This window comes from Oryzias latipes, chromosome 14, assembly GCF_053564925.1.
Source record: "Oryzias latipes strain Hd-rR chromosome 14, Olatipes_Hd-rR_3.1".
Taxonomy (NCBI): Eukaryota; Metazoa; Chordata; class Actinopteri; order Beloniformes; family Adrianichthyidae; genus Oryzias; species Oryzias latipes.
The window spans coordinates 25,802,636-25,830,231 of NC_136250.1; the positions used below are offsets into that span (position 1 = coordinate 25,802,636).

General features: G+C 40.0%; 1 protein-coding gene across 2 annotated transcripts; it reads left to right on the forward strand.

Annotated features, from left to right (window-relative positions):
- Positions 1-9,461: 9,461 nt before the first annotated feature.
- znf346 (zinc finger protein 346) lies at positions 9,462-14,659 on the forward strand. Of its 2 annotated transcripts, XM_078930559.1 has the most exons (8): positions 9,462-9,599; positions 11,125-11,228; positions 11,635-11,724; positions 12,018-12,165; positions 12,247-12,462; positions 13,447-13,546; positions 13,649-13,743; positions 13,801-14,659. In XM_078930559.1, the coding sequence occupies exons 1-8, from the start codon at positions 9,545-9,547 to the stop codon at positions 14,256-14,258; spliced, it is 1,266 nt and encodes a 421-aa protein (XP_078786685.1). In that variant the 5' UTR covers positions 9,462-9,544; the 3' UTR covers positions 14,259-14,659. The 2 variants fall into 2 exon arrangements, with proteins under 2 accessions (XP_078786685.1, XP_004076814.1); XM_004076766.5 differs by having other exon boundaries at positions 13,649-14,659.
- The last annotated feature ends 12,937 nt before the right edge of the window (positions 14,660-27,596 follow it).

Sequence of the window (27,596 nt, forward strand, 5' to 3'; positions counted from 1 at the left end):
TAGTGTGTGTGAGAGCATTTTGGATAGTGTGTGTGAGAGCATTTTCACATGTGTATGTGAGAGCATTTTGGATAGTGTGTGTGAGAGCATTTTCACATGTGTATGTGAGAGCATTTTCAGTAGTGTGTGTGAGAGCATTTTCAGTAGTGTGTGTGAGAGCATTTTCAGTAGTGTGTGTGAGAGCATTTTCAGTAGTGTATGTGAGAGCATTTTCAGTAGTGTGTGTGAGAGCATTTTCAGTAGTGTGTGTGAGAGCATTTCACATGTGTATGTGAGAGCATTTTCAGTAGTGTGTGTGAGAGCATTTCACATGTGTATGTGAATGAATACATTTTCAGTTGTATGTATACAAGCATTTCACTAGTGTGTGTGAGAGATTTCACATGTGTTTATGAATGCTAATTCTGAATAATGTCCTACACGGCACCTCATAGATTAAAGCATGATTTACCAACATAAAAATGTAACCAAACGTGTCACATTTCAGTTAAAATGAGCAAAGGAATATGAAATAAAAACATTGTAGAAAGTTTGATTTGTAATTAACTTACAAATCCATGTGAACTCGGGACATTTTAAAACACACAACATACCCCAATTTAAAAATGTCTTAAATTTTAATGAATTATTTTAATATCTTTAAAAAAAAAGAACGTTTTATGCCTCACCTCTTCGACAAAGAAAGACTTTGAAACAAAGCAGAATATTTTCATGTGCATGTGTAAACTTTTGTTTTTTGAGCTGAAACTTTATGCAATTTAAGAAATGTTTAGCTCTAACTGTGAATCAAATGCCATAACAATACTGGTTGAACAACAGTTAGATATATTATATATAATCACTGAGCAACAACACAAGCAAATAGACAATACCAATAAGCAATAAAGCAAAACTCAATTTTCACAACAGCAGAAATATAAAGTGCAAGCATTTTCCATTCAAATATACTTCTTTGTTCAGGTCCATACGACTAACGTTCGCTAGCTTTCTTTTCAGGAAGAAAAAAATAGGCCATCCTTTGAAGTTAAGCTAACCCCAACAACACGAGGCAAACGACTACTAAAATTAGTTACACAAATGCTACACTCGTTTTCAAAACATCAGAAGAAATATAAAGCAAACGCATTTTCATTTCAAATAGTATACGTCTAAGCTTTTAAAAACGCTTACCTTATCCTCCTAATGAGAAACTGAGCATATGGCATATATGGCGTCCTGAAGAAGAGAAGACGAGAAGAAGAAAAGGGTGGAAGGGTGACAAAAATGCAGAGATAAAGTTAAATCCTGTTTTCGTCCGAGTCTCAGGCAGTACAAATCCTTCTTTGGGGAAAACCAGTCGCTCTTCTGAATTCAGAACCCTTGGAAAAACCCTTCTCACAGAAGTCTGACAAAACCGCCCGTTGCTCTGTCTAAAAGGGGGAACGAAATAATCTACCCAGTTACAGAAAGTTCAACGTCTATGGACCAATCACAGACAGCCACACCAAGAAGTTTGGACCTGATTGGCCGTAACGTAGAAAACGGGCGAAACCATTTTGAGTAGTTTTCCATTAGAATATCATAATACTTTATTATCAACAAAGTTTTAAACACTGAATCAGCATTACTTGCTGTTTGCAGAAAAAAGAGTGAACCTGTGACCTAAATTACAACAATTACAATGCTTTTATATAATAATGTAGCAGCATTGATTTAATTCCTTTGAAAATTCGTCTGACATGGCAGCTTCACATAATGGCTGCTCCCTAGTGGAAAATAAACAAAACACACAATATATTTTGAATGAATGAGTCTTTTGTGACATTTCTAAGCAATGCAAACTTATTTGACATAAAAATACACTTTTGGGAATGGAAAAGACGTTTCTATCATACATTGTTTAGCAGAGAGCAGTATTTTTTTTTACTGGTGATGTCTTATGAACATGTCCCACAATAGTTACCATTTATTTACATTCTAAAGGGGACAAAAAAAACCACATGTATCTATGCTTTTCCCCATAAAATCCTTATTACTATTTTCAATTTAAAGAAATAACCACCTGTGTATGTAAAAGAGAGAATTATAGACCTATTTTATATTGGTTAAATTTGTTTCCCTAAAATTTGGATGACTATTTTTAAGTAAAAAGTATCTTTATCTCATCTTAAGAATACCCACTTGTCCAAATTCAATGAGGATGGACTACTCATTTAGTTATCCTTTAAAAACTGATGGTTTTCTTCAATTCTCGCCCTACATTATGTTTTTAACATGTTCACACACAGAAAGTTTTTTGAATTCTTAAAAAAAGTGTAAATTGTTACCACATAAGTATGTAAGCTATATGATCTTTTGTGAGTGTTACATGTTTATTATTGTAGGATATGGGAAGCATTCAAGCATCTTAACTCAGTGAGAAAATGACAAAATACCACGTTGACTTGATTTATTCATATCACAAAGAACACAGGTTTCAGTGACAGATAATTTCTTTTCTATCCCGTCTCTGCTGATCCTCACAGCATCTCCTCATCAGCTCATTCATCTCCTGCTCCAGCTCTTCCTGAAGACCTTTGACCCGCCTCACTTCAGTTAGCTGTTGGAACCTGATCTTGTTCTTCACTTCACCTCTTCTCTTCTGGATGAGACGGATCATCTCAGTGAAGATCATCTCACTGTCCTCCACGGTGTGATCCACAGGTTCATTGGTGGCCTCCACCTGCCGTTGAAGCAGATTCACCTTCATGTTTCTGTCCTAGATTCTCTGCATGATTTGTTGGTGATTCTCCTCCAGCTCTCTCTGCTGCTCAGGGCTTTCTGCTGCAGATGAGACGGTGTTATGTTCTTCCACAGATCAGAGAGAACAGATTCTGATCAGTGCGACAGAACCTCTTCATCACCTCGTCATGACTGGAGCAGATGTTCTCCTGGGGGTTCTTGGAAGGTTCCACCAGCTTATGTTTCTTAAGTGCAGCAACATCCAAATGAGGCTGGAGGTGTTCCTCACAGGAAAGAGTAAGGCAGGTCAGACAGGACTTCAGGGCGTGTCGTTTTTTCCAGTGCAGACGTTGCAGGCCACATCTTCTGCTCCAGCATCGTGATGTTCAGCAGCTTTATTTCTGCAACATTTTTCAGACACAAAAACAAGTCTCAAACAAATATATTATGAGGGAGATGGAAAAGCCACATAGTTCTTAGCTTATAAGTTGGACAATCAGATAGTTGAAATATCTATTTCCTCCAGACAAACCATTCAATACCATCACCAAAGAATGTCAAAGTAAAAGAGGAAGATTTCTTTTAGTAAGACCCTGCCACTTTGTTCTCCTCAGAACAAGGACAGAACTTTAGAAAAGAAAACATCCACAAAGACATTCATGCAACAATAAATCCCATCAGGTGAGAAGGGAAGAGCAGGAAAGCTGCAGGATCAGATGTCATCTGCCCCCAGCTGCTCAGGAACTTTTCTGACCATCTCTGTGATGTACTCACATGTACCCTATAGTACCAAAAGTATTCGCTCACCTGCCTTGACTCACATGAACTGAAGTACCGTCCCATCCTTAACCCATAGAGTTCAAAACGATGTGGCTCCACCTTCTGCAGATATTACAGCTTCAACTCTTGTGGGAATGATGTCCACAAGGTTGACTAGGAATTTCTGACCATTCTTCCACACTGATGTTGGTGGAGAAGGCCTGGCTCTCAGTCTCTGCTCTAATTCATCCCAAAGGTGTTCTATGGGGTTCAGGTCAGGATTCTGTGCAGGTCAGTCAAGTTCCTCCACACCAGACTCTGTCCTCCATGTCTTCATGGACCTTGTTGGAAGAGGAAGAGATCCAGTCCAAACTGCAGCACGTGGCAGATGGTGGAAGATTCTTAGAGGCAGAAACACACATCATGACAGTGACAATGAAAAACACAAATGTCCTCAAAATATCATTTTCTATCAATAAAAAGAGAACAGCAGCAGAGTGTACCTGTCCTCTGGAGCTGGAACAATGTTTGCTGAGGATGGTACTGATCTGTGGGTCCTGGATGGAGCTGAACTCAACTGTGTAGCGTCTGGCCCAGCTGTTCAAATTCCACATCGTCACTCTGGAAAAGTCGACTCTGTGAGAATCCAGCGGCTACAGGTTCATGTGCTTCATCAGATGTTGACTGGAAAAGACAAACACATTTTTCAAATACACGTAATTCAGGTCCGTTTTTCTTTCACTCCTGCTCAAAAACACGACAAGAATGTTAGAATTACTTTTGGTATTTAAAACAAGCCCAAAAATTACTTTGAACCTTGCTGCATGTACATTTACATACTTTTAGGAAGCCTCTTAACAAACAGAACTAATAAAAGTTAAGTTTGATTTTTGATTCAGGAAAAATCTATTTTGTTAAAGCCAGTGTTCAATCAGTCTTAGTTTTACATCACAAAAACTAAGAACAAATGTAACATTTAGCAACCATACAAAGGAAGTTTCCTCTGATCAGTCAGCTCAGACTCAGCCGTGTGGTTGACGAAGAGCTCAGCAGACACATAAAACGATTTCAAGTCAATATGTACAGTTTGGAGGTCATAAGTCTGATCTTATGAATATTATTTGTGGACTCCCACAAGGCTCAATTGTAGGACCTAAACTTTTTATTTTATATATAAATGATATTTGTGATATTTCTAAGTTGTTACAGTTTGTTTTATTTGCTGATGATACTAACTTTTTTTGTTCTGGGGATAATCTGAAAACCTTAGCTAAAAGAATTGAAATGGAAATGATAAAACTCAAAATGTGGTTTGACTACAATAAACTAACTTTGAATTTAACAAAAACAAAGTTTATGGTATTTGGTAATAAAAACAGAACAGAAGTGACTTTGTCCATTGACAACATAAATATAGAACAGGTGTCTGAATTTAAATTTTTAGGAGTTATGTTGGACGACAAATTAACATGGAAATCTCATATATTTTATGTAAAAAATAAAGTAGCCAAGAGTCTTTATGTTCTGAACAAATCTAAATATGTTTTACCATGTCATATTATGCACATGTTATATTGCTCTTTGGTTTTACCTTATTTTACATATCGTATTGAAGTGTGGGGAAATACATATGAAACTAATATAAGGCCCTTAATTCTACTACAGAAGAGAGCTATTCGAATTATTCACAAAGCTAATTTTAGAGATCACACAAATGAACTTTTTATTAAGTCAGGCTTATTAAAACTTAAAAATTTATTTGAATTGCAGACCTTATTAGTTATGTTTAAAGCCAGAAACAGAGATTTACCAGAAGACCTACAAAAGCTTTTTATTTTTACCACAGGAGATGAAAATCATAGGAGAAAATTTGATTTCAAACAACAGATTGCTCGAACAACATTAAAGCAAAAGTGTTTGTCTGATATAGCAGGGGTAAAAATGTGGAATTCCCAGGAGAATCAGTTAAAAAGTTGTCAAAATATTATTCAATTTAAACGGATGTATAAAGCTAAACAAATTAGTTTGTACAAACTTGACTGTTGAATGGAATTTTTGGAATGTATGTATTAAATGAATGGAATGTATTTACTGTGTAGTGGAACTGTACATTGTGAAATCTGAGCACAGGTGATGGTGTGAGAAATGTAAATGTAATGTTTAAAAGGGAGCAGATAATTATAAGAATTGTGTTGTTCAATTCTGCTCCCTTCCAATCATGAAAATGTTCAATATGTAAGAGAAACATGTAAACATTTGAACATCAATTTTCATGAAAGGAACAAATAAATAAATGAAATGAAAATGAATGAATGAAGTCAGGGAAATATGAGGGAATGTTCAGCTTCTTCAAACCTTTAGTTTGTTGCAGCAAACGTTTGGACATGTGAGCAGGATCCAGCTTCATGTCCTGACTAGCAGACAGCAAAGAGCTGCCCTGAGACCGTTCACTGCAGTCAGACCAGCATCCCTCACTGTCTCTGCCGTCCAACACAGCAGCTCCCGCCGCCCCTCTGAGACCACCAGTCTGCTGGCTTTAACGCTCACATCTGCAGACGTGGAGCCCCGCCTTCTCCGTTTCAGAGACCCCCACCTGCCCTGATCCACACGCTTCAACGTCATCAACCCCTCCTGCCAGGCATGCATCGCCGTCACCCACCAAACCCCCAGACACACCCGAATCCCAATACTCTGAGGGCTCCCCCCCCCCCCCCCCCCATCCACACAAACAGTGGTGGAAGCCTGACCACCATCAAACACGCCACTGATGGAGATGAAGCGTGTTCACCTGCTCAACCCTCTCCACAAACAAAACAACGGCTCCGTTCATTCTGGCTGCAGATTTAATCCAAGCATGACTGATAACTTCCCCCACAGCCGCCTCCTCCACGCTGTGCAGGGCGCCGCCACCTGTTTTAATGGCGTGTTTCCTGTTAAGTGACAGCCATGGCGCCACCAGCTCCACACCCACCACAACAACAAACTCACAGAAATCTCCAAAAACACCATAAACCCATTATACATGAACCAAAAATGAATTAAAACATCAATTAAAAAGTGTACATAGGAACACTTTGGTGGGATATGTAAACTGCATGATGCACAATATTGAGTACAGGCTTCAGCCATTTACCTTCACATGGAATGCAGTCTTCAGTGTTCCTTTCATTGTTCCCCTTCATCTTCCTCCAAGTGTGACATCACCATCACATGCCTCCATCTCCTCATCAAGCTGAACCACTGACACATGCTCCTTAAAAAACTACTTCCATTGTCTTTGGATTACTTAACAGCTGTCATTTGATGGTGAAAATTGCTCAGCATCCATAACCATTGGAGTTTCTAGAGACAGAATGCCAGTCATTGCAGGTCTCACCGGTGGAGACCCAGGCCACAGTCCCAAGGCTTCCATCTGTGTTTTCATCCAGATCCTCTGCTGTGGAGAGCAGTTCCAGCTGCTAACATCTTGGTCATAGCATGGAAGTGGTGGAGCAGCAGGCGTTGGCTGAAAGTGAGCAGGAGGAGGAGGAGCTGCAGACTGAGCTGAGGTTCTTCCAACCACTGCTGCAAAAATAACATGAGTTGTTGTTAAATAAACAACATTATCACAAAGTCTAAATGAATAGCTGCAGCAGAGTAAAGCTGACAAATGATCCTCAACACTCACCTGCATGTGTAGCAGCAGGACAGCTGGACCTCTCAGGCTGGTCTGGATTCAGATCAACAGAAATATCCATCACTAATGCCCAAATCATTTACAGTTCTTTGTCAGTAATTGTGCAAAACACTCAAAACCATGAAAGAAAACATGCTCAATTGAACAGGTGTGGTAGGAAAATCAATAAATTAACTATTAGTTTTATTTTTTTATCTTTTGATTGACCAGGAAAGGTACCATTATGATGTAATAATCCATTTGTAACCACTTTACTCTGACGTGTTAAGACATGTACTTTTGTTGTAATTCTGCATTTTAAGACTAGCTTCTTTCAATCACTTTCATGAGAAACCCATGCAAATAAAATATTTCTGAATTTACCCTCAACGACGAACAATAAATACCTTCAGCATCACAAAAGCAATCACACAAAACACCTCCATTAGAAAACAACGTGGCCAACCAGCAAACAAGGGAAAGGAAAAGGTGATCCTGTTTTACGACAGAACCATCAGGTACCAGCGGCAGCGGGGGCGGCAGCAGCAGCAGCTAGACCTGTACTCAGTGAACCTGCAAGAAAATAAAGCAAACATATGAATATGCATCTATTTGAACAGTCACATTTAAAAGTGCTTAGTGTAAAGAAAGGACTGATCTAAGACCAACATGTAGTCTAATATCAGTTTTTCAACTACTAGTACTACTATTCTGCATACAGAAACATAATCAACATGTGATGCACGTTGGTGCTGCTCACTTGGCTGGGTTGGGATTGTTGGTAAACACGTTGGGCCTGTCATCTTCTTCACTACGTATACCTGCTCTTTAGGAAAAGAAAACAGGTTGGAATCAGAAGTAGTAATTAACACTCAGTGTGTACTTGTGTGTGATTTAGTTTTACCTTAAAGGGAGGAGTTTGGATGGAGAGACAGAAAGCATCATTCTCTCCAACTCTTCATCATCCTCCATCTCTAAAGAGATGATAAATTGGGGCGACAGTGGCTCAGGTGGTTGAGCGGGTCGTCCAATGATCGAAGGGTTGGCGGTTCGATCCCCGCTCCCTCCAGCCAAAATGTCGTTGTGTCCTTGGGCAAGACACCTCACCCTCCTTGCCTCCAGTGTGGCTCCACTGGTGTGTGGATGTGTATGAATGATCCCGGTGATGGTCAGAGGGGCCGTAGGCGCGAAATGGCAGCCACGCCTCTGTCAGTCTGCCCCAGGGCAGCTGTGGCTACAACCATAGCTTACCATCACCAAGTATGAATGAGGAGTGAATGAATAATGGACACAATGTAAGCGCTTTGGGTGTCTTGAAAAGCGCAGATAAATCCAATCCATTATTATTATTATTATTATTAAAGAAGACACTGAAAAGATGGGAAACATCATTTCTACCATGTTTCCTAACGTCAGCATGAACGTCTAGTCTGCCACAGACCTGGAGGACTAGAAGAAGGTTTAGGAAGAGCAGGTTCTGAGCCTCTTTCTTCTTCAGGTACTGCTGGAGCAGGAACATTTTGCTGCCTGAAACCTGAGGGATTCCTGAGGATAAATGATGCATATCCATCTTCTCTTTTCTGGATAATGAAATACTGTCACCCCTGTCATGCATAATAAAAATAACATAGAAAATGTAATGTAACCCCTGTTCACCTCACTACATTTGGTTAAATGAATAAGGTTTTGAAAACACACTTAACTGGACAAAGTGAGTTTCTAGTTTGAACACGTTCCTCTCATCCCAGCTGTTACCCTCACCGTTGGAGTTTCAGTCCTCATGTTCAACAATGACGGGAAGAGAAATGTTTTCAAATTATAGACTTTGTCCTGTTTTTTATTTTTATTTTTTTACTTACATGAGACTTTAACTTGTTGTGCTCTTGTGTTTTAAAAGCGATCGGATCTAATCTGTCCTGTAAAATCCTTACTACTAAGAGACGATGTGGAAACAGCGCCACCAAGATCTTGCTAGTGGTGAAAAAGTGTATTACATCTAAGAACTACCATAGAGAATGAATAGGAAAAGTTAAGAGAGTTATTTAAGCTGAACTATTATCGCCAAAACGCGCTACAATGCGGAAACTATAATATACACAATTAGTAAATAATAACAGACACAATCCGTGTTTATGTGCTATGTATGTCATCTGACAGTATATATCAAAGATCATAAATCGACTGATATTCTGCACATCATCGTTTCATATTTACCATACGTCCTTAAGGATCTTTTTCTTTCATACTGATATATCAGCTGTTTCTGTAAAGAGTGTCACTACATCATTGGCCGTCAAAAAGTCTTAAATCACAGATCTTACACTAATAAAATTCAGGCCCGCGTGCTCTGATGCTCTGCAGCCTTCTTGGGAATGTAAACATCGCGCATGCGCAAGCTACGGACAGCGGTGCTGGTTGTAGGTGATAATCATGGCGGAGCTAGACAGCGACAATTTTCTTTGCTTGTCTCCGGAGATTGTGAAAGGTTAGTCCTAGTTCTTTTCTATAATTTCGAGTAACAGTTTACTGGTTAAGTCGTCGGTGTGTTTATTTGTAAGCTAGCCAGTTGGAACCATCTGAGCTAATGTTGACGTTAGCTTCCTGAAGCCAAACATTAGCCGACGCTCCAGCCAGGATGATGGCTAACGTGCTAAGCTAAGCTAGCCGCAGTGGATCCAAGGTCGATGACAGGGAGTCTGCATCCGCTGACTGACGGGCTCTGGTCCGTGGAGAAAAGTGACCAGACTGTCGTCAACTGAGACAGTATTGAACTCAGAAGCAATTTTGGAGACACACCTAGCTTGAACTTCCAGCCTGTAAAAATTCCCTCGGTCCATCGTGTCACTGACTGTCCTGAATCAATGTCCCACATCTGAGAAAGTGAGATGCTCAGATCTTGGAAGAGCTCCATTAAAAATTAAATAAAGTTGAATCAAAATCATTTGTATGCTGATATACTTTATTTCAAGTTTTTTCCCCCTCTTCATGCTGATAATAAGATAATTTTGTTGCCATTACAAATATAACAAGTGGAAACAAAAATGTGCTTTCTGATGAGTGCATCCTTCATTCATTAAAAACAAAGAATGTTCAACAAATAAAAGTGTTAAAATGATTTAAACATGAAAACATTTATCTATAAAACATCCAGCAATCACACAGAATCAATGCAAGTTTCCCAAACATCCAACAGCATAGTTCCAGCAGCTTCCAGCAGCTGCAGATGGGAAATTTCAACATCATTTCTACCTATTATTTAAAACACCTATTTTTTTAAAGTTATCTTTTGATCTATGTCCTTGTTTAGCCTTACATGCATCAAAAGAAAAATTAAAATTCATTTTCCTGTTGTGTTCTGTTAAAATCTCTCTTAATCTTAAGTGAAATGTTTATAATCAAACAGATCTGGATTCAGGATAGACATTTGACAGTTAAGGGCGAGGTTACAGTTAGTGTAATGGTGGTAACGGAACCACATTATAGGGTTAAAATACCATCAGTTAAATGTGTGCAAATAACATCAGCCTTTGGAAAAATATCTTTTATTTTTTGTTTTATTTACTGCATTTCTTGCTGTCTCAGCAGAATCTTTGGATTAAATTACTGCAGAGAGGGAACTGCTGATGCGTTGGGCATAGTTTGGGTATTGCTTTATATTGAGGTAAAACGTTTAAATGAATACAAACAGATGCTTTTAGTATTATCTACAGATGTTTCGTATTAAAACAAAAGAAAACCGAATGCACTACAAAAATATTTTTTCTTTTCTTTTTGACAAAGGACTCGTCTTTGAATAATTTTGTTTTAGAACATTTAAGACCATTCTGATGTTTAAACAAACAAAAAGTTTATCTCATTAATTAAAAGAAGTCTTCCTTTTATATGTTGTGCAGTAATTTATAATCTTTTGCTTTTAAAAGAACGGATTGGACTTTATTGTCACTGCAGCTTCTTACGCTGGTTAGTGATAGACTAACATAGACTTGAAATGTTTTCTTTTTCCTCTGCAGCGCATAAGGCCATCCTGCAAAATGAAGACCTGTTTTCTCCCTCCTTCTGTAAAGTCTGCAGTGCTGTCCTACATTCCAACAAGCAGAGGTGGAGCCATTATATGGTCAGTGCTCCGCTCTTCCTCTGCAGCTCGGTTCTGTAGCTCATTGGCGCCATTTCCAACTTCAAGCTATTATTATACGAGAGAACTTGGAAATCGTTTCATTCCTGGCCATAAGAAAATTGAAAAAAAGTTACATTTAGGACATATGTAAAATAAAAGTGCCAATTTGCTAGTGAATAGAATTTGATTAATAGAAAAAAATAGTTTATTTTAACATTTCAGCTTAAATTTTGGCTTAAATTTTTATTTTACTTTATAAACGTTATATCTTAAATCTATGTTTTCACTTTATGACATCAATAGAGCAACATTAATGATTTAATATGAATATACAGCCTTTATGACTGTATATTTTCATTTTTCATTCTTGTATCCTTGTTTTCATTTTGTGTATTTCCACTTTCAGGGCAGAAAACACGCCAACAAAGTGCGGCAGTATACCTCCCTGCAGAACGAGAAAGAGCTCCTCCATAAGAAGCAGAAAACATCCGAGTCTGTGAGTAAAATACAAACCCAATACTAACAAATCAAATACAGGACTTAGATTTTTTTTTGCAATCTTCTTCATTTCTGTCAGTGAGAATGCCCCCCCCCCCCAAAACAAAAACAAAAAAACCATCACTTTAAAACCAAATGAGAAAGATTTGTAAGATTTGATGAAGGACCAGGATTTTCAGGACGTTTGCAAACTTTGGTTTTAAATTTGTCTTTTTAAAATCAATTTATGGCGTGAAGGCTTCCTCCAGATCCGCTCATGTTGCTGTAAATATTGATGTTCTTTGTCGGCAGGATGAGAGCAATGGCGACTTGGACAGAACGAAGGCCTGTCAGTTATGTAACACTATCTTCACCTCTAAAGCTGTGGCCGAGTCTCACTATCAGGGCAAATTTCACGCCAAGAGGCTGAAAATGGAAATGACCGACGTCCAGCCCGCAGGTGAGTGCTTTCCTTTTGGTTCACCCGCAGCCTCCATCTCTTCCAGAGAAACTTCAGGTTTTCTATACGTTCTTGTTTCAGGCAGAGCCTCCACGGCAGAGGAACCAAAGGAAAAACCCGGAGGGGTTATAGCTACCGTGAAGACGAAGGACGACAACCCAGAACGCTTTTGCTCCATCTGCGACGCCAGCTTCAACAACCCGCTCATGGCAGAGCAGCACTACGTGGGCAGAAAGCATAAGAAACGAATGACCCGGGTCAAACTGATGGAGACGTACGGCTTCTCCTCCGCACAAGGTCAGAACTAGGACGGGTTTCCCTCTGGGGCAGTGGTCTCCAACCTTTGTCTGGCCAGTTTAATGTCAGACAGTATTTTCATTGACTGTCTGTAAAAGGCTAAAGTTTTCCTCCAGTTTCCATCAACTTTCTTCCTCTGTAAAATATCTATAGCTGGTTTAAGCTAATTTGGTCTGCTAGTTGTTGTGTAGGAACCATTAAATTGTGAGACAGAGTTCCCCTTTAACGCATAACTGCTGGATTCAAACTTCAGCTTTTTTCCACTTCAAAGGTGCGACGGATAAATAAAGATCACTGAAACAGTTTTTTCTAAATATAATCATAAACGTGAATCCACCACTTGAGCAACTTTATTAGCGTCCTTGTAACATCAGACAGCCGCTGGCTGAATATTCTGCATTATTATGTTGTGTGGAGCATTTAAATCCATATTTGGAGTAAAGACTCCTGTTTGTTTGTTTTTTTGTTAAATGCAGATTTCTTTTGGTTTGAAGTCAAAGACTCTTCTTCTGTTTCCTTTCCTGCAAAAGGACATTTTCCAAATAAGTTTGTTTTAGGTCAACTTTGCTCGGGGTTTTTACTTTAAGAAAGCAGCACATGGATTTTCGAGACTTGGTTGAGCGATATGACATGCGATAAGGAGGAGTCGGATGTGGTGGATAGAATTCAGTCGTTTTCCAATATAATACTTCGTACAGAATCAGATTATAAGTAAAATGGATCAAATTTAGGTCGAGTTTTTTTTCTTCTGGGCCATGGAACCAGCTTCCCTGTGGACCGGAAGGAATCACATGAACTATTTATATCAGTAATGTAGCTGATTCTGTTTTCAACACAGAAACATTTCAAATTTGTAAAATGGAAAAAAAAGGTTGATAACTAATTAGTACAATGAGGTTAAGTAGTAAAAAATATAACTTGATTGTCCGCCCAAAATTGCCCTCAGTTGTATTTCTAAAACTTCTGTGGTTTTTGTGTCTGCAGCTCCCACATTGCTGAGCTTCAAGTGCGTCCTCTGCAACATCGAGGTCAACTCTATTAGTCAGTACCAGTCCCACCTGAGCGGTGCTAAACATAGAAACCAGTAAGTCTGAACTCAGGTCAAATCCGACTGAATAAAACTTTGCAGTTTGAACGTTTACCGTTTAATAATTCAACTTTAAAAATAAAAAAAATTGACTTTCAGAATGAAGAAATCGGGTGTGAAGAACACAACAGAAAACCAACAGTCAGCAGAAGAAATGCAGGGAGGCAGCAAGCCCAGAGACGACCAGAAGACACCTGCAGACGACGAGTACACACCTGCAGACGACGAGTACACACCTGCAGAGTACACACCTGCAGACGACGAGTACACACCTGCAGACGACGAGTACACACCTGCAGACGACGAGTACACACCTGCAGACGACGAGTACACACCTGCTGACGACAAGTGCACACCTGCAGACGACGAGTACACACCTGCAGACGACAAGTACACACCTGCGGATGACCACAACACAACTGCAGATGACCAGTACAAACCTGCTGGTGACCAGTACTCTTTTGCAGTCGACCGGTACACACCTGCGGACGACCGGTACACACCTGCGGACGACCATTACACACTTGGGGACGACAAATACACAGCTGCTGGTGGCCAGTACACTTCTACAGTAGACCGGTACACACCTGCGGATGACCAGTATTGTTCTGACGAAGACCAGTTCTCTCTTGAAGATGAACAATCTGCAGCTCCATACCAGTACACCCCAGAAAACGGCGAGTTCTCCGAGCTGCAGCAGTACACCTGACACTGGACTTCAGGAGAAACGCCGCAAACAGTCAACAAGCATCCCCCTTTACCGCACTATGGAACCCCAGCAGACCTTCTGTCCTGCAGTTTATCTCCTTCTCCTTTTATTTCTGTGCAACCATCAGAAGTAAACTTCAGAGTGGATTCTGGAAAACAGTCATGGTGTTTCATTTTTCTCACTTTGAGGTTGTTCCAGACTGACCGGAGCAGAGCTCTTTGACAGATGTCCACTGGAATTTCATCTTCATCCGTTTCTGTCCATCGCTTTAATAAAACATGAGAGGATTTTTAAAAAGTAACTGCTCTTGTCAGAATGCACGTCTCATGCTTAGTGCTTGCAGATGCTGTCAATGTGAATCAAAAATACAAAATAATAAAACATGGGATTGTTGGAAAAAACGAGTTGAAGACTTTATGACCTTCTCCGAATGAACACAACAGCCAATGCTTGAACCTTTAAGCAAATGCTGGGAAATGTCGATATGTTTTTTGTCCAGTTTTGGATCCCATAAATGACTGGAAAGGAGAGAACCCTGGTGGTCAGAGTTAGGATTGTATGAATAGGGTTTCACAGCAACAAAGAATGGAAATGAATTGAAAGAAAAGAGCTTTTGTAGAAGTGCAGCTTGATCTGGGTCTCATCTCAGTCCGTCACCGCGGCTGACTGTTTATAATTTAGGATTGTTTTCAGGCTGCTACTGTTCTCCTGGGCTAACAGATGTCTGCTCCTTCATGTATCTGCTGTACTGGTGGAGGAAGGTCCAGATCTTCCTGCAAAGGAAGACTGATGAGATCAGGTAATTAACAGAAACGTAGTAAAGGATTTATCATTTTTACTGTAACAAACTTTAGGTAAATGTATCATTTGAAGAATGTCTGAATTATCTTTCTAACACTTTTTAAACTGAATTTAGTGAGTGTGATGCCTCATCCAGGCTCATTGTTTTACAATCATCTGGTACAACATTTGAAGTTTTTTCATGTTTGGGATTTTTATGCCACAAAATACCAAAACAGATGAAAAGACAAAGAAGGAGAACTGAAATATAAGAGGCTTTTTGGGAGGGGGATCTGAAAGTTCATCATTAGTTCACCTTTGAGATGTTTTCTAAACTGCAGCTCATGCTGACTCAGCAATATCTGTCAAACTAAAAAGTCACTTTCTCATAAAGAAATCTGAAATGACTGAATATTATAACTCTGCCTGTTTTATTTAAGAAGGTGCTGTTTCTGCATTTATACCTGATGTACTTCATGATTTTAACATTTTCTAAATAGGTTCAATACAGAAACGGTGCAAATGTGAGACAATGTTTTCAATTTTCCTTTTTTCACTCATTCACAAAAGATTATCTGGAGAGTAAAATGTTAAAATATAACATAATTGGGACAATTTTTTTTCATCAAATTAATCTCTATTTAAGAAATGCAAAACTGATTTAATAAATCCTTTTTTTGTCTAAAATTGAATTATTTACATTCTATAAGACAAAAACAGCAAAATAAATAGGGTTTAAATGAGAATTTAATAACTGAATGGATAAATGTTTGAGTCACATGGAATCTAAACTCATAAGAACCCATGACATAAGTGTAATAGAAAAATATCAGAAATGGATTCTGTGGTCCACTTGTTTAGTGGTAAAATGGACAATTTTATTTTTAAGAAAAATTGGGTCTGGGTTCTAATGGGTTAAATTGGTTGTAAAATAGAGAAACAAAGTTCTAATAAAAGGAAAAACAATTGACTTTTTTATGATAAAAAAAAAAACCTGAACTGGTACCAAAGGAAAAACTAATCCCAGATGTTTCGCTGAAAGACTCATTCCAATTATCCGATTTAAATGCGTTCCCAGCGGTCTTTTAATGATGATTATGCTGTTTTGTTTTGAAAAAATATAAATTGTTTTATAGGACATAGTTTCAGCAGAGCGGCAGTAATCTATTCGAAATTCACCTCTGAGTTGTGGGCGGGGCCATTTGTGCTTAGCCATTGCTTAGAGCCCAGAGTAGGGAAAAATTATTGCTTTATTTTATTTACCTGTTCAGCTTTTTAGAAATAGTACTACACCTAATATGGTTTAAATAAGGGAGTAACGATTAATCAGTAATCAATGTATCCAACCAGATCGATCTTTCTGTGGCAGAAGATGAACCAAAAGGTGAAAAGACTTGCAATGGCAATAACTCATAGAAAATATTACTGTAAAACTTTCTTAAAATCCCATTAAAGTCATTCAAAAAGCATAGCTTTACTCGCAGTGGATTTATTTTTTGTTCCCTTCAAGGGTCTCCATAGGGAGTGAATGATGCATAAATGTACTTTTAGTCTATGTGTGATCTGGCTTTTTACACTGAAATGAATAAATAGCTTTTAATGTCATTGCAGCAGTACAAATACTGGTACTATAGAGTTATTTCCTGCACTTCCGGACAAAATCCTCTGCATTTACTGAGGAGCGGCACATGCAAACACTGCATTCTGCTTCCATGTAGTTAAATTACAGCTAGGGTGGTATCAAGGTGCAAAATATTTACTTAGCCAGGTGAACAAGTGAGTAACATCAAAACCAAATGTAGACAGACCATTACTACATGGGAGGCCCTATGAGAGAGAAGTCACATTTTGTTCTGCTCTATCGTGTTCATAAATTGTTGTGTATTCTAGTTGTGTTTTACAATAAGGTCTCATTTAATAATGTTTTGGTTAACACCTGCCAGAGCATCCCAGCATCCGGAGGCTTGACTTGAGGGAAGTGACTAGTGTTGGGCTGGGAGTTTGACTGTGTGACATCAATGTGCTGAGCTTTGTAATACAGGCGGTACTTTCTGTCATGCAGGCCTTTTGCTTGAGGAAAGCCCCCCCCCCCCAGGTGATGATGGACCATAAATCACTTCACTTCCTCGTGGCTTTCTTTAAGAAAATCTTCTAGCAATTTGGCATCACGAAGAGGACCTTTCAAACTGTCTTCACTGCAGTAAAGAGAGCAGGTGTCTATCAACCAGTGGACCCAAATGAGCTCTTTCATTGGGCAGAAATGCCGGCCATTTTTTTATTAGCGGTTTATATCTGAATGAAATGCTTTAGAGGCCAGGCGCCTGTGATACTTTGAGGTATTCTGCCTTTGAGAGCTTTTCAAAGCTTTTCTCCTCTCAGAAACGCTTCTGGGCCTCAGTGGTTCACTGAGCAGACTAGGTTTGATTGTTTCTCAGGTCTCCAAATCTCCAGCGCAAGTTTTTCATGAGCAGCATTAGTTAAGAACATGGGACAGGTGGAGAGAAGATTAGTGTAGAGAAGTCCAGCTCTGCTGGCTGATCATTTCACATCCTTTGTGGCCACCTGCACCAGTGTGTTTCTGACAGCAGGGGGCAGTCTCGTCTCAGAAGCAGATTGCCCCCTCTTCCAGTTTTTTAACTTTTATTTCTCACTTTGTCCCGATAAGCACAGATTCTGGTGATCCAGATTAATTGTGAGGTCTGCGGGTTGCTGTCCGCTAGATGAGTTTTCACTGTAAACAAAGGAAAAGTAGCAAATGTGAGATCAACAACATTTAAAGAGGGAAGAGAAAACACTGAATGTAGTAGTATAAGATGACCAGCAGGTACTACCCTTTGCTCATGGCAGAACGTGGTGTATCAAAGCACAGAGTGGAGCTCAGTAATGTGTTATAGGCCAAGAACATAAGGGGGCTCAAACCAAAACCCTGGGGAACACCCGTGAGAGTCATTTGAAAGTTCTGGAACATTTTAAATGGGGTGGCGGGAGGGGGGCAGAAGTTTTTTGTAAGTGGTAGCAAATGAGAACAGCAGAGTGGAAGGCTGTTACAAATGAAAGGATCAAAAACATGTATTTAAAAACAGTTTTATTATTGTTATTAATAAGAAAACAGCAGTTCTTTTAGCTGAGGTCCTACTTCTAAGGCTTAAAGAAGCTTGGATTGGACAACTGAATTTATTTCCAATTATGAAAAAAGGATTTTTGTATTCAACTGCTAAATAATGTTGAGATGGTAAATTGAACAGGAACACATGAAATTGTTGTTGTTGTTGTTGTTGTTGTGTGAGCACAGATGAATGTTGCAAACTCCACTTTTGAGTCTGGCTATTCAGCGATGCTTGATGCTTTTTTACCACCACTGGTCAGTGTCTCTCAGCATCTGTGTGGACTTCCTGTCCTTTTATGGTTGTAAGACAAGTACTCAAAAGGTTTTTAAATCTTTTTATCTTTGCAAAACTTACCTTAGATCGGAACATTTTTGCAAAATGGCCAAAAAAAGGCGATGCAGCACGAGATGGACAGAGGCTGCGTTCTTCCTGGGCTGCATTTGTAGGCTGCTTACGTCAAGTGCTGTTTCAATGACTCAGGCTTCTTTTTCTCGATTTCAAGGATTGGTCTGATGTATCCTTCTATGCTGCTCATATCCCAAGATGCATTGCGGCCAAACCCATGGAGACTATTAAGGGAGACCCAGAGTTGGAAACAATTACACCTCCAAGATTAAGAGTTGAATCAAATAAGCCAGGAACATTTTGAGCTCCATACCTGGTTCAATACTCCTCTCTGTTTGGGACTCACGGTTGCTAGGTGACAGGACATTTGCCGATGTGACAGCTGGAATTATCTAAAAGCTAGACTCCTCCAAATTCCCAGCCACTGACATCCGACCCACTCGCTCGACGAAGGACCCGGCCAACGTCGCCCGAGGAGGCCGTGGCCATTGAAGGACGCAGACCTTGAATTTGAACACCCCCTATGTATCCAAGAATGGGATGGTGTGCCGCCTCTGACCCTTCCTACGTAAAACTAATGCTTAAAAAAGGTTCCTTGGTAAATAAATATATATAAATAAATTGACCGGGAGTGGAGAAAATAACTAGTGTGAGGCAAAAAGACATCTGTCGCCATTAAATGGTCTTTGTCAATGTTGACTCAGAACTTGGGGTGGCAAGTGGGAGGGGAAAGGCTCTCTGCTGGGTTGACAGCTGCCCCCTCTAGCCACCTTGTTGCTCCGCCCATGATTTTAAGATATAGTTCTTCTCCTTAAGGTCCCGCAGTTCTAACATTGACTTATGTTCTCCATTAAAGTGAATTCTTCATTAAGTCTGGCATGTGAGGAGTAAAAACAGTTTCCATCAATTCTTTAGTCATAGTTTTGCGAAATATTTTTTAACATAAGACCAGACTTGGTCTTTGAAAAACATCTCTAAAAATATCGATTTTGCATTTATTCTGGTTCATCCATTCATTTTCTGAATACGTTTTAGCCCTTATGGGGGGTAACACAGCCTCCCAGAGCCTAAATCCTGCTTATAAGTAATTTATTTAAATAATATGATTTACTAAACACATTAAATGGTCTGGTAATGAACCTTTCAATAATTTCGGAAGTCTTGTTTTACATATCTGTTGGAATAAAGCTCCTATTTTTAGCAGAATCACATACATGTTTATGTGGATGTACATATTGGTGTATATATATATGTACATATATGTTTGTGCGTGAGTTTGTGCATATATGTGTCAGCATTGCTTTATTGTAGTTTTCCAATAAATATCTGACTAAGTGTGAGTTGACTGAGAGAAACCCGGTTTTCCCGCCCTGGTTATGTTGTCTGCCTCCTTTCAGATCTGCACATTGCTTTAGCAGGTATGTCAACAACTCACAGGAAGTAGCGCGTCCCCTCTCAAAGCGTTTTAATGGGGGGGCTGCAGGTGGCTGCGTGGTCGCATTATTGCCCCGTGAAAAAAACGCACACAAAGGCGCGCTGAGAGAAACACATGTGCACACAAACACACACACACTCTCGCCCTCCATAACATCTGAAAATTCCTCCGGATTAGTCTTAATTCTTATGACAGATGGACGAATGGAGCTGTGTGCACTTGTTGGTCTGTGTGTGTGTGTGTGTGGGTGTGTGTGTGTGTCCACTAGGGATCAGTAGGTGAAACCTGCATCCAACAAGCTGCTGAATGGGACTCCAAGACACCTGTTTGAAGCAACCCACCCCCACTCCTCCTCCGCTCCTTCACGACACTTGATATGTGGAAAGCGAGAGGGGGGGGGGGGGGGGGGCACAGAGAGTGAAGTGGTGGTGGGGTCGAGACAAATCGAGGAGGACGGGGGAGCTCGGGGAAAAAACAGCTGGATCAACTGGATGTTTCCGTTTTCTGTTTCCTGTCGCAGAACTGTCAGGACGGCTTCGGCAGAACTTCCACTTCAGAACCGCAAAGCTGGGGCTGATTAACACCAGCAAACTGGGACTGCCGCATGACACCAGATGTCCGTACTTTCAGTTGTAACTGACAGCATTTGCTGGAAATTATGAATAAAGAAAAAAAAACCATGTTGTGAATATTGCACCTGGGAAATGAAGGCAGTTGTTTCATATAAATGCATAGGTGCCCCTCCCAACAACCTCTTAGAGGGTTAAACTCAAGTGGTAATCATCTTTTGATCTATTTTAACCCTTGTGCTATCTTGTGGGGTTCAGATGACCCCACCCTTACTTTGATGTGTTACCCCTACCATGACAAAGGTGGATAAAAGTGGAAAGATTTCATGTTTGAAGAAAAAAGGTTCAGCACAGTGTCTAGTGGGGTCCAGATAACCCTACTAGTGGGGTCATCTGGACCCCACAAGATAGCACAAGGGTTAAAAGTGTTCCTAGTGGTATTTTAATTTTGATCATGCTGTTTTAATCTGAGTTATTTTCTAGGACATAGTTTCTGCAGAGCAGCAGTACTTCAATAGAAATTCACCTTTGATCTGTGGGCGGGACCATTAACTCCACCATCACGTTGTTTACATGTTCTCCCGCTAGCTTACAGCCCCTCACAACCACAACCTAACATTACCGGTGCAACAAAAATAGTAAGCAATTATGGAGCTATCCAACCGTCCAGTTCTGAAACAGATGACAGCTCAGACGAGGAAAACAAAGACATACGTGAATCTATTTGTGTTCAAGCGGATGCCTTAGAATGGAGCGGAGCAGGAAGCTGCTACACGCTTTTTCAAACAAAATTTTTTCATTTGCTCCTGATTTACAATGACTTGTTTCATGGAGTTGAGACTTGACTCAGGTCACTTTCTGTTCCCAGAATTTGAGCTTTTACCTTCAGGCAGACGATTCAGAGCAGTCAAATACAACACAAATCGATTCAGATCTTCATTTATTCCAGCAGCGTCACCCTGCTGAACAAGAACTGATTAGTTCTATTTGCAGAAGGAAATCTTTGTAGAGCAGTTGTTATAGAAATAACTAAATTGGTGTTCTCAGTTGTTGTAAGGAGCTTATGGATTGACCATGTTGGGTTCCAGTCCCTGGTTTTAATATTTGTTGTATCTTAATGGAGAGTTATTGTTTTGCGAATTGTTAATGGATTTTACAATTTTTTTTACCAAGGTGGTTTTTTGGGATCGAATTAAACATTTTACAATTTTTTACTTTTTTACTATTCCTGTTCTCAACTGTGTGGGTCAGGCCTGGGGGGAAAATCTGTATACTCTGTTTTTATTTATTTACTATGTAATCGCTTTATGCTCTTTTATCATGTGTGTGATGTGTGAACAATGAAGGATGTTGTACAGTTTGCAGCTCTGTGGCCCAGAACAAATTTCCTCTTTGGGGAGAATAAAGTTTACCTTACCTTACCTTACTTTTTGGGGAGTGTTCGCCCATCTCTGTACAGTCTTGGTTACGGTCTACTGCAACCACAAAATAAAGGAACCTGAACTTGATCGTGTCTCTGCGTCTCCGTGTGGTGAAGGGATGCCACAACACATTTTAGAACATCATGTGGTTTGATTTGCTATCACACTGCACTTTCAGGAGAGGACCAAACATGTAAGTGACATAAACTACATGCTTGTTGGGGGGGGGGTTACTCCCCAAAAACAGCACAGACAATTCAAAAGTGTTTCTGCATGGCACAAAAACTTCACTTCAGTACTTCAAACGTCTTGATTTTGTTTTCATAAAGTAATATTTACTACAGTTGTAGTCCTAAAATCTTTTGGAAATATGTATTTTGTGATTTCTGAGCAGACTCTTGCAGAATAGAAAACAAGAATGAAGAAAAAACCAAACACTTTAGCTATTTCTCTTTCTTCACTCCAAGTCATCACTATCACCGTAATTTGTCCTTCGGTGTGGGCTGGATCCTCTTCCTGGATTCTCACTGAAGTGAACCGTACCGGAGTTCAGCAATGAGAAAACTGACACACTGGAGCTGAAGCGGGTCAGAGTTTGCTGTTGGGTCTGCACCAAAAATAAGGACCTGACGAATAAAGGAAGGAAACAAATTCAGGTGTCGATCAAGAGCATCAAATGTCCGTATTTACCAAACACCTTTCAAACGATTCCACTCTTTACCAAGTCCCAGACTTTATGCAGCTAAAACAACCAGACACCTCTTTCCTCAGCTTAGACTGTCCAGAGAAGAACAGCACTAAAGTTGTGGTCAGACAACAGGTGAGCGGTTACGCTCTCAGGCACGTCTCATTGATATTCTAACCTATTGCTCTTTCCCACAGAGAGGAATCCCCTGTGGAAACGCATTACTGCCTCGCAGCTCCCCTCTCTTTCAAGCTTTGATCCTCACAATGTGCATCAGATCACAGGCGAGGCGGGACGGCTGTTATTCCAACCATCTGAGAGCAGAGAAAGTATCTGTGCGCAAAGAGAAAACAGCTCTGTTCACCTCTTGAATAACGATTTTCATCAATTTGCTTTTATATCCGACACATTTTTTCTCTCTCAATTCCCATAAAACCTGCATATGTTCGTTCAAGTGCTGCTTTGTAATCAGCAGCTTCTTCTCCTCTTCATCAGTCAAACCTGAATAAAAGTGAAAGCTGCGATAAGGAGAGGAGGGGAGGCTCCCAGATTCACGCTGCGCAATTCCAGATCATGAAAGGAGGAAAGTCCTGAGCACACGTTGGAGTAATGGAGCCCTGTCTTCATCCAACACCTCTGTTTTGACTGACCTCTAAGTGTTTAAGGAGGCAGGGGTCACTTTTCTCCCCCACACTGTGGTAGGATGAGCTGCGGATGTGGGCTCGCTGTGCCGGGAATTTCTTCTTCACCTGGGGGGTGGAGGATGTGTTCCAGTAAGAGGGATTATGCATATTGCCAAATGCCTGGAGATGACACTCAGGAAACAAAGCCTGACCTAAAGGAAGACTTCCCCAAGATGAAAAAAAAAGGCTTTTGTGGAGAAATTATCAAATGTTTTCAGAACAAAAACTAAGATTTAATCTAATAATTCATACAGGTGCATATAAAGTTTCAAAAGTAAAACATACATTATCTTGTTCTGTATTTTTTTCTGACTTGTTCTGTCCAGCAGCTGAGCACACAGAAGCTGAAAGCCTCAAGTGTTGAACAGGTTGTGTTGTTAAAACCGGGTTTATGAAATCTTTTGACACAAGTTGAAAAGCTGTATGAACCCCTGTTGTATTTTAGACTAAACTTCATTTTTAATTATTATTTCATTGTGTCGCATTTTCATTCAGGCCGTGGACAGATGAATGAAAAGGAAGAACAAAGGGAGGAAATAAAGAGCAGAAAGACAGAAAACTACAGAAAGACATGAAAGAAGACGAGGATAGAAAATATATACTGAGGTTTATCAATATTTCTAACATGTAAATATTTACTGAACGTACTAATTCCACCTTAAACGACCTATATTATGCAAAATCAACTTTTGAGCTTTAAAGTCTATTATAATTGTTCATTCCTCACCCCCCAAAGCAGCATTTTGATCCATTCCCACCTTTTTGAGTATTCTTCTAAAAAACCTGCGCTCTGAGCACCAGCCCCTCCCAATCCACGATAAAAGCCCCCCCGGGTTCTCAGGGATTTGGATGTTGCTTGTTTTCATGGGCGGAACGCAGAAAGGCCGACTCTTCGTTGACGTCACAAAATGGGCGGCACCCATAGGAGCAAAAGCCGGTGCCTCAGAGATCGAGTCGTCTGGACTGTTGACCCTAGATACATAAAATCCTCCACCTACTTCACCTCTTCTCCCTGTAACCTCACTTTTCCACTGGAGTCCCCCTCATTCACACACGCTCCCCTAACTTTCCTCTCATTTCCAGGGCAAACCTCCTCCTCTATAGCTTTGTCCTCCACTTGTTCCCTGCTCTCGCCACAGATCACAACACCATCTGCAAACATCCCAGTCCACGGTGATTCCTGTCTAACTTCATCTGTCGGCACAGACATCACAGACAATTGTACGTTCCATTTTTTATGATGTCTCTTAACCCTTGTGCTATCCTAGGCACTTTTCCATTGGGAGTTGGGTCATCTAGACCCACTAGACCAGGGGTGTCAAACTCATTTTGGTTCGGGGGCCACATTTAACCCGTCTGATCTCAAGTGGGCCGGACCAGTAATGTAAAGGCAAAATAACAGCTTTGTTATAGTTTTTTACTCAGGTGGAAAAAAATGCCTCAACCAACATAGTAGCCTAATCACTTGGGTCCAATGGATCTCAAATAAAATTAATTTCAATTAAAGAAAAGTTGGTCTATTCAAATTAATACAGACGGAATATTTTACATCTGACACTGAAGCAATCCAGAAACTTTTCTTTATGGTAAGTCCCTTAGTGGTGCTGAATGTCATATTCTTTGAGCACTGCGATGTTGATGACATACAAAGCATTTGGGTTTTGCATTCAGCTTCGTGAAAGAAAGAAAAGACTCTGTCCATTTTTCCTGGAATCTCTTCACTCCACTTCACGTTTGACAACATTTTGGTCATTAGGGTGTCTCTAATGATCATCCTTATAGCAAGATAACAGCGGTACGGCTCATAGGGAACCAAGGTGCATCTTACCCAGACGCAGAGCTGTTATGTTTCGCTTTTGGCACGTGCAGAGATATGTTGTTTCAACTGTTTTGCCTTTCCTCTGCTCCCCCTAGTGGTTGAATTGCACATTTCGGTTATTTCTTTAAAAAATCATAACTCGCCACAGGAATGGACTACAAACTTGCTTTCTTTTTTAATCATCCCTATGATTTTTACTCTTCATGTGTGGGCCGGAGGAATCCACCTGGCGGGCCGGATGTTTGACATCCCTGCACTAGACAGTGCTCTGAACCTTTTTTCTTCAATGATTTGTGATCTTCACTGGTGTCCATGGTACATGAAATCTTTTCACATTTATCCACCTTTGTCATTGTAGGGAAAACACGTCAATGTAAGGGTGGGGTCATCTAAGATAGCACAAGGGTTAATGTGGTGAGCCTCAAACTACAGCTGTGCTTCTGCGACCCAACAACCTGCAGCACCCATAGGGGCCAACCCCCTCATACGGGTGCATTTGACTGAGGCTTTATATGAGCTCAACACAATCCACAAACCATTGACTCCATCACTGACTCCCAAAATAGGTTATTGATCCTATTTTTCACCGATTATGCAATCCTAAGTGCTCATAAAATAGGCAGCAGTGGGAGGAGCCATAAAGATGCTCCTTTTGCTTTATTTCAAAGACAAAATTAATAGTTTTCTGGAATTGTTGATTCTTCAAGTATTCAATTAGATAAAAAGCAAAATAACATTTTTTAGAATCTAGCAGAGAAAGTTGTACTTTGATGCAGAATAGCTCCCAGCTCAGTGGCCACTATGAGATCAGCCGTTTTTCAGAGGTTGTGGACCAGCCGTCTTCAAAGAGCCTCTGCATCCTAGAATAAACAGGAATTTATGCAGCTGGAGTAAAGAACACAGAACTTCATTACTGTACTCTTAGTAATGAAGGAGCAGCTTCATTTTTCTTTTCTTTAGAAAAGACTCCATGTCTCAAGCTCTCCCTCAGAGTCACCATGAAGAGCTTTTGTGTTTCAAATCAGGGGGGGATAAAGGAGCATGTTAGGCCCCAGATCCTTCCTAGAGGGTTTTAGGAATGAAGGGATCTTTTGCCTTTGGTGCTGATAATCGGCAGCTTCTCTCATTTCCCTTCAGCACAAAAAACTCCTCTGTTTGCCTCCTTATTCTCAGAGGGAGAGTGTTCACCTCCCCGGGGTGAGCCTGAGCCACCTGTAAGCCCGGATTTAAGCTCAGGGAAGATGAAGCCGCTGGCTTTTTAGCTTTTCTGGTGTTGGACACTTGTAATCCAGCATCTTTCATCAAACTTTGGTTTCTAGCTTTTACTGTAAAGCTGCAAGCTCAGAAATTGCAAAATATACATTTCTAACTTAATTTAGGATCATCACTGTGGTAAATGTGAATTTATAAAAACAAAATCAAGCTCTTTTGGGTGTTGAAGTAAGTATTTTGTGACATCTTGTCTATGGAGAAGTACATTTTAACTATTGGTGGACATAAATGATCGAAATTGTAAATAATTTAGTCTTACAAATTAATTCAAATTTAGCCATAAAAGATAAGGGAACTCAAGTTCCAGCAGAAAAGACCGGTTATGTTATATTAATCAGGTATCACCAGGTGTGGGGAATATGGGTTGAATAAAATGCACTAAAAGAAAACTGCCCATAAGTAGATATTGATTACTTAAATAAACGTAGAACTGTAAATCTAGAAGCAATAGAACATAACCTACAAAAAAGAAAGGGCGTATAATAAAAAATAAGCTTTTTCTTCCTTCGCTGCTTGTTAAAAATCTGATTTTTCATCAAACTGAGGACTTTATTCCAAGTTCAAAGCTTTTCTTTGCAAAGGACCAGTGTCTGAACAAACCCACCTATATGTGGCATTCAACCCAGAAAATATTTCATTTCACAGTCTAAAACTGTTTTTTATGCAGTACGTTAAAACAAGAATATGCAAAAAAGGTGGGAGGAGATTGTGGGTCAAGCTTAGCCACTCCTTCTCCATCACTTGGCTGGGGGCGTTCCTCCTAATTCTAGTCTTTTGGGTTCTTTTTGTGGCCCAGATAAAGATGTTGTGTTGTAGTCTGATCTCTCTTTTTGAGAAGATACAGAGGTTTGTGCTTCAGTCTATGCAGAAATCACACTGCTGCTTGTTGTTTAAAAGTTGGTGCTCAGTGTGCACAAAGCTGAACAACGGAGCAATGAAGGTAGCTGATTTTGAACAAAGGTTATTTTGTCATGTGTGAGGTTTTTGATTTATTTATTATTTCTCTGTTCCCTCAAAGCGGCAGATGTCTGCTGTGTGCAGAGTCAGAAGCTGCACCCTCTGAAGTGCTCTGTCCCCAGGAGAGTTTGGACTATCCGGATTGTTTTTTCCCCATTTCCATTTTCCCCAGAAATTTTTTTTTTTTTTTTTTTTTTTTTTTTTTTTGCTGTATACTTGTAAGGATGTAAAAGTTTACTTCAGGTATCAGCATTGGCCTTTTAAC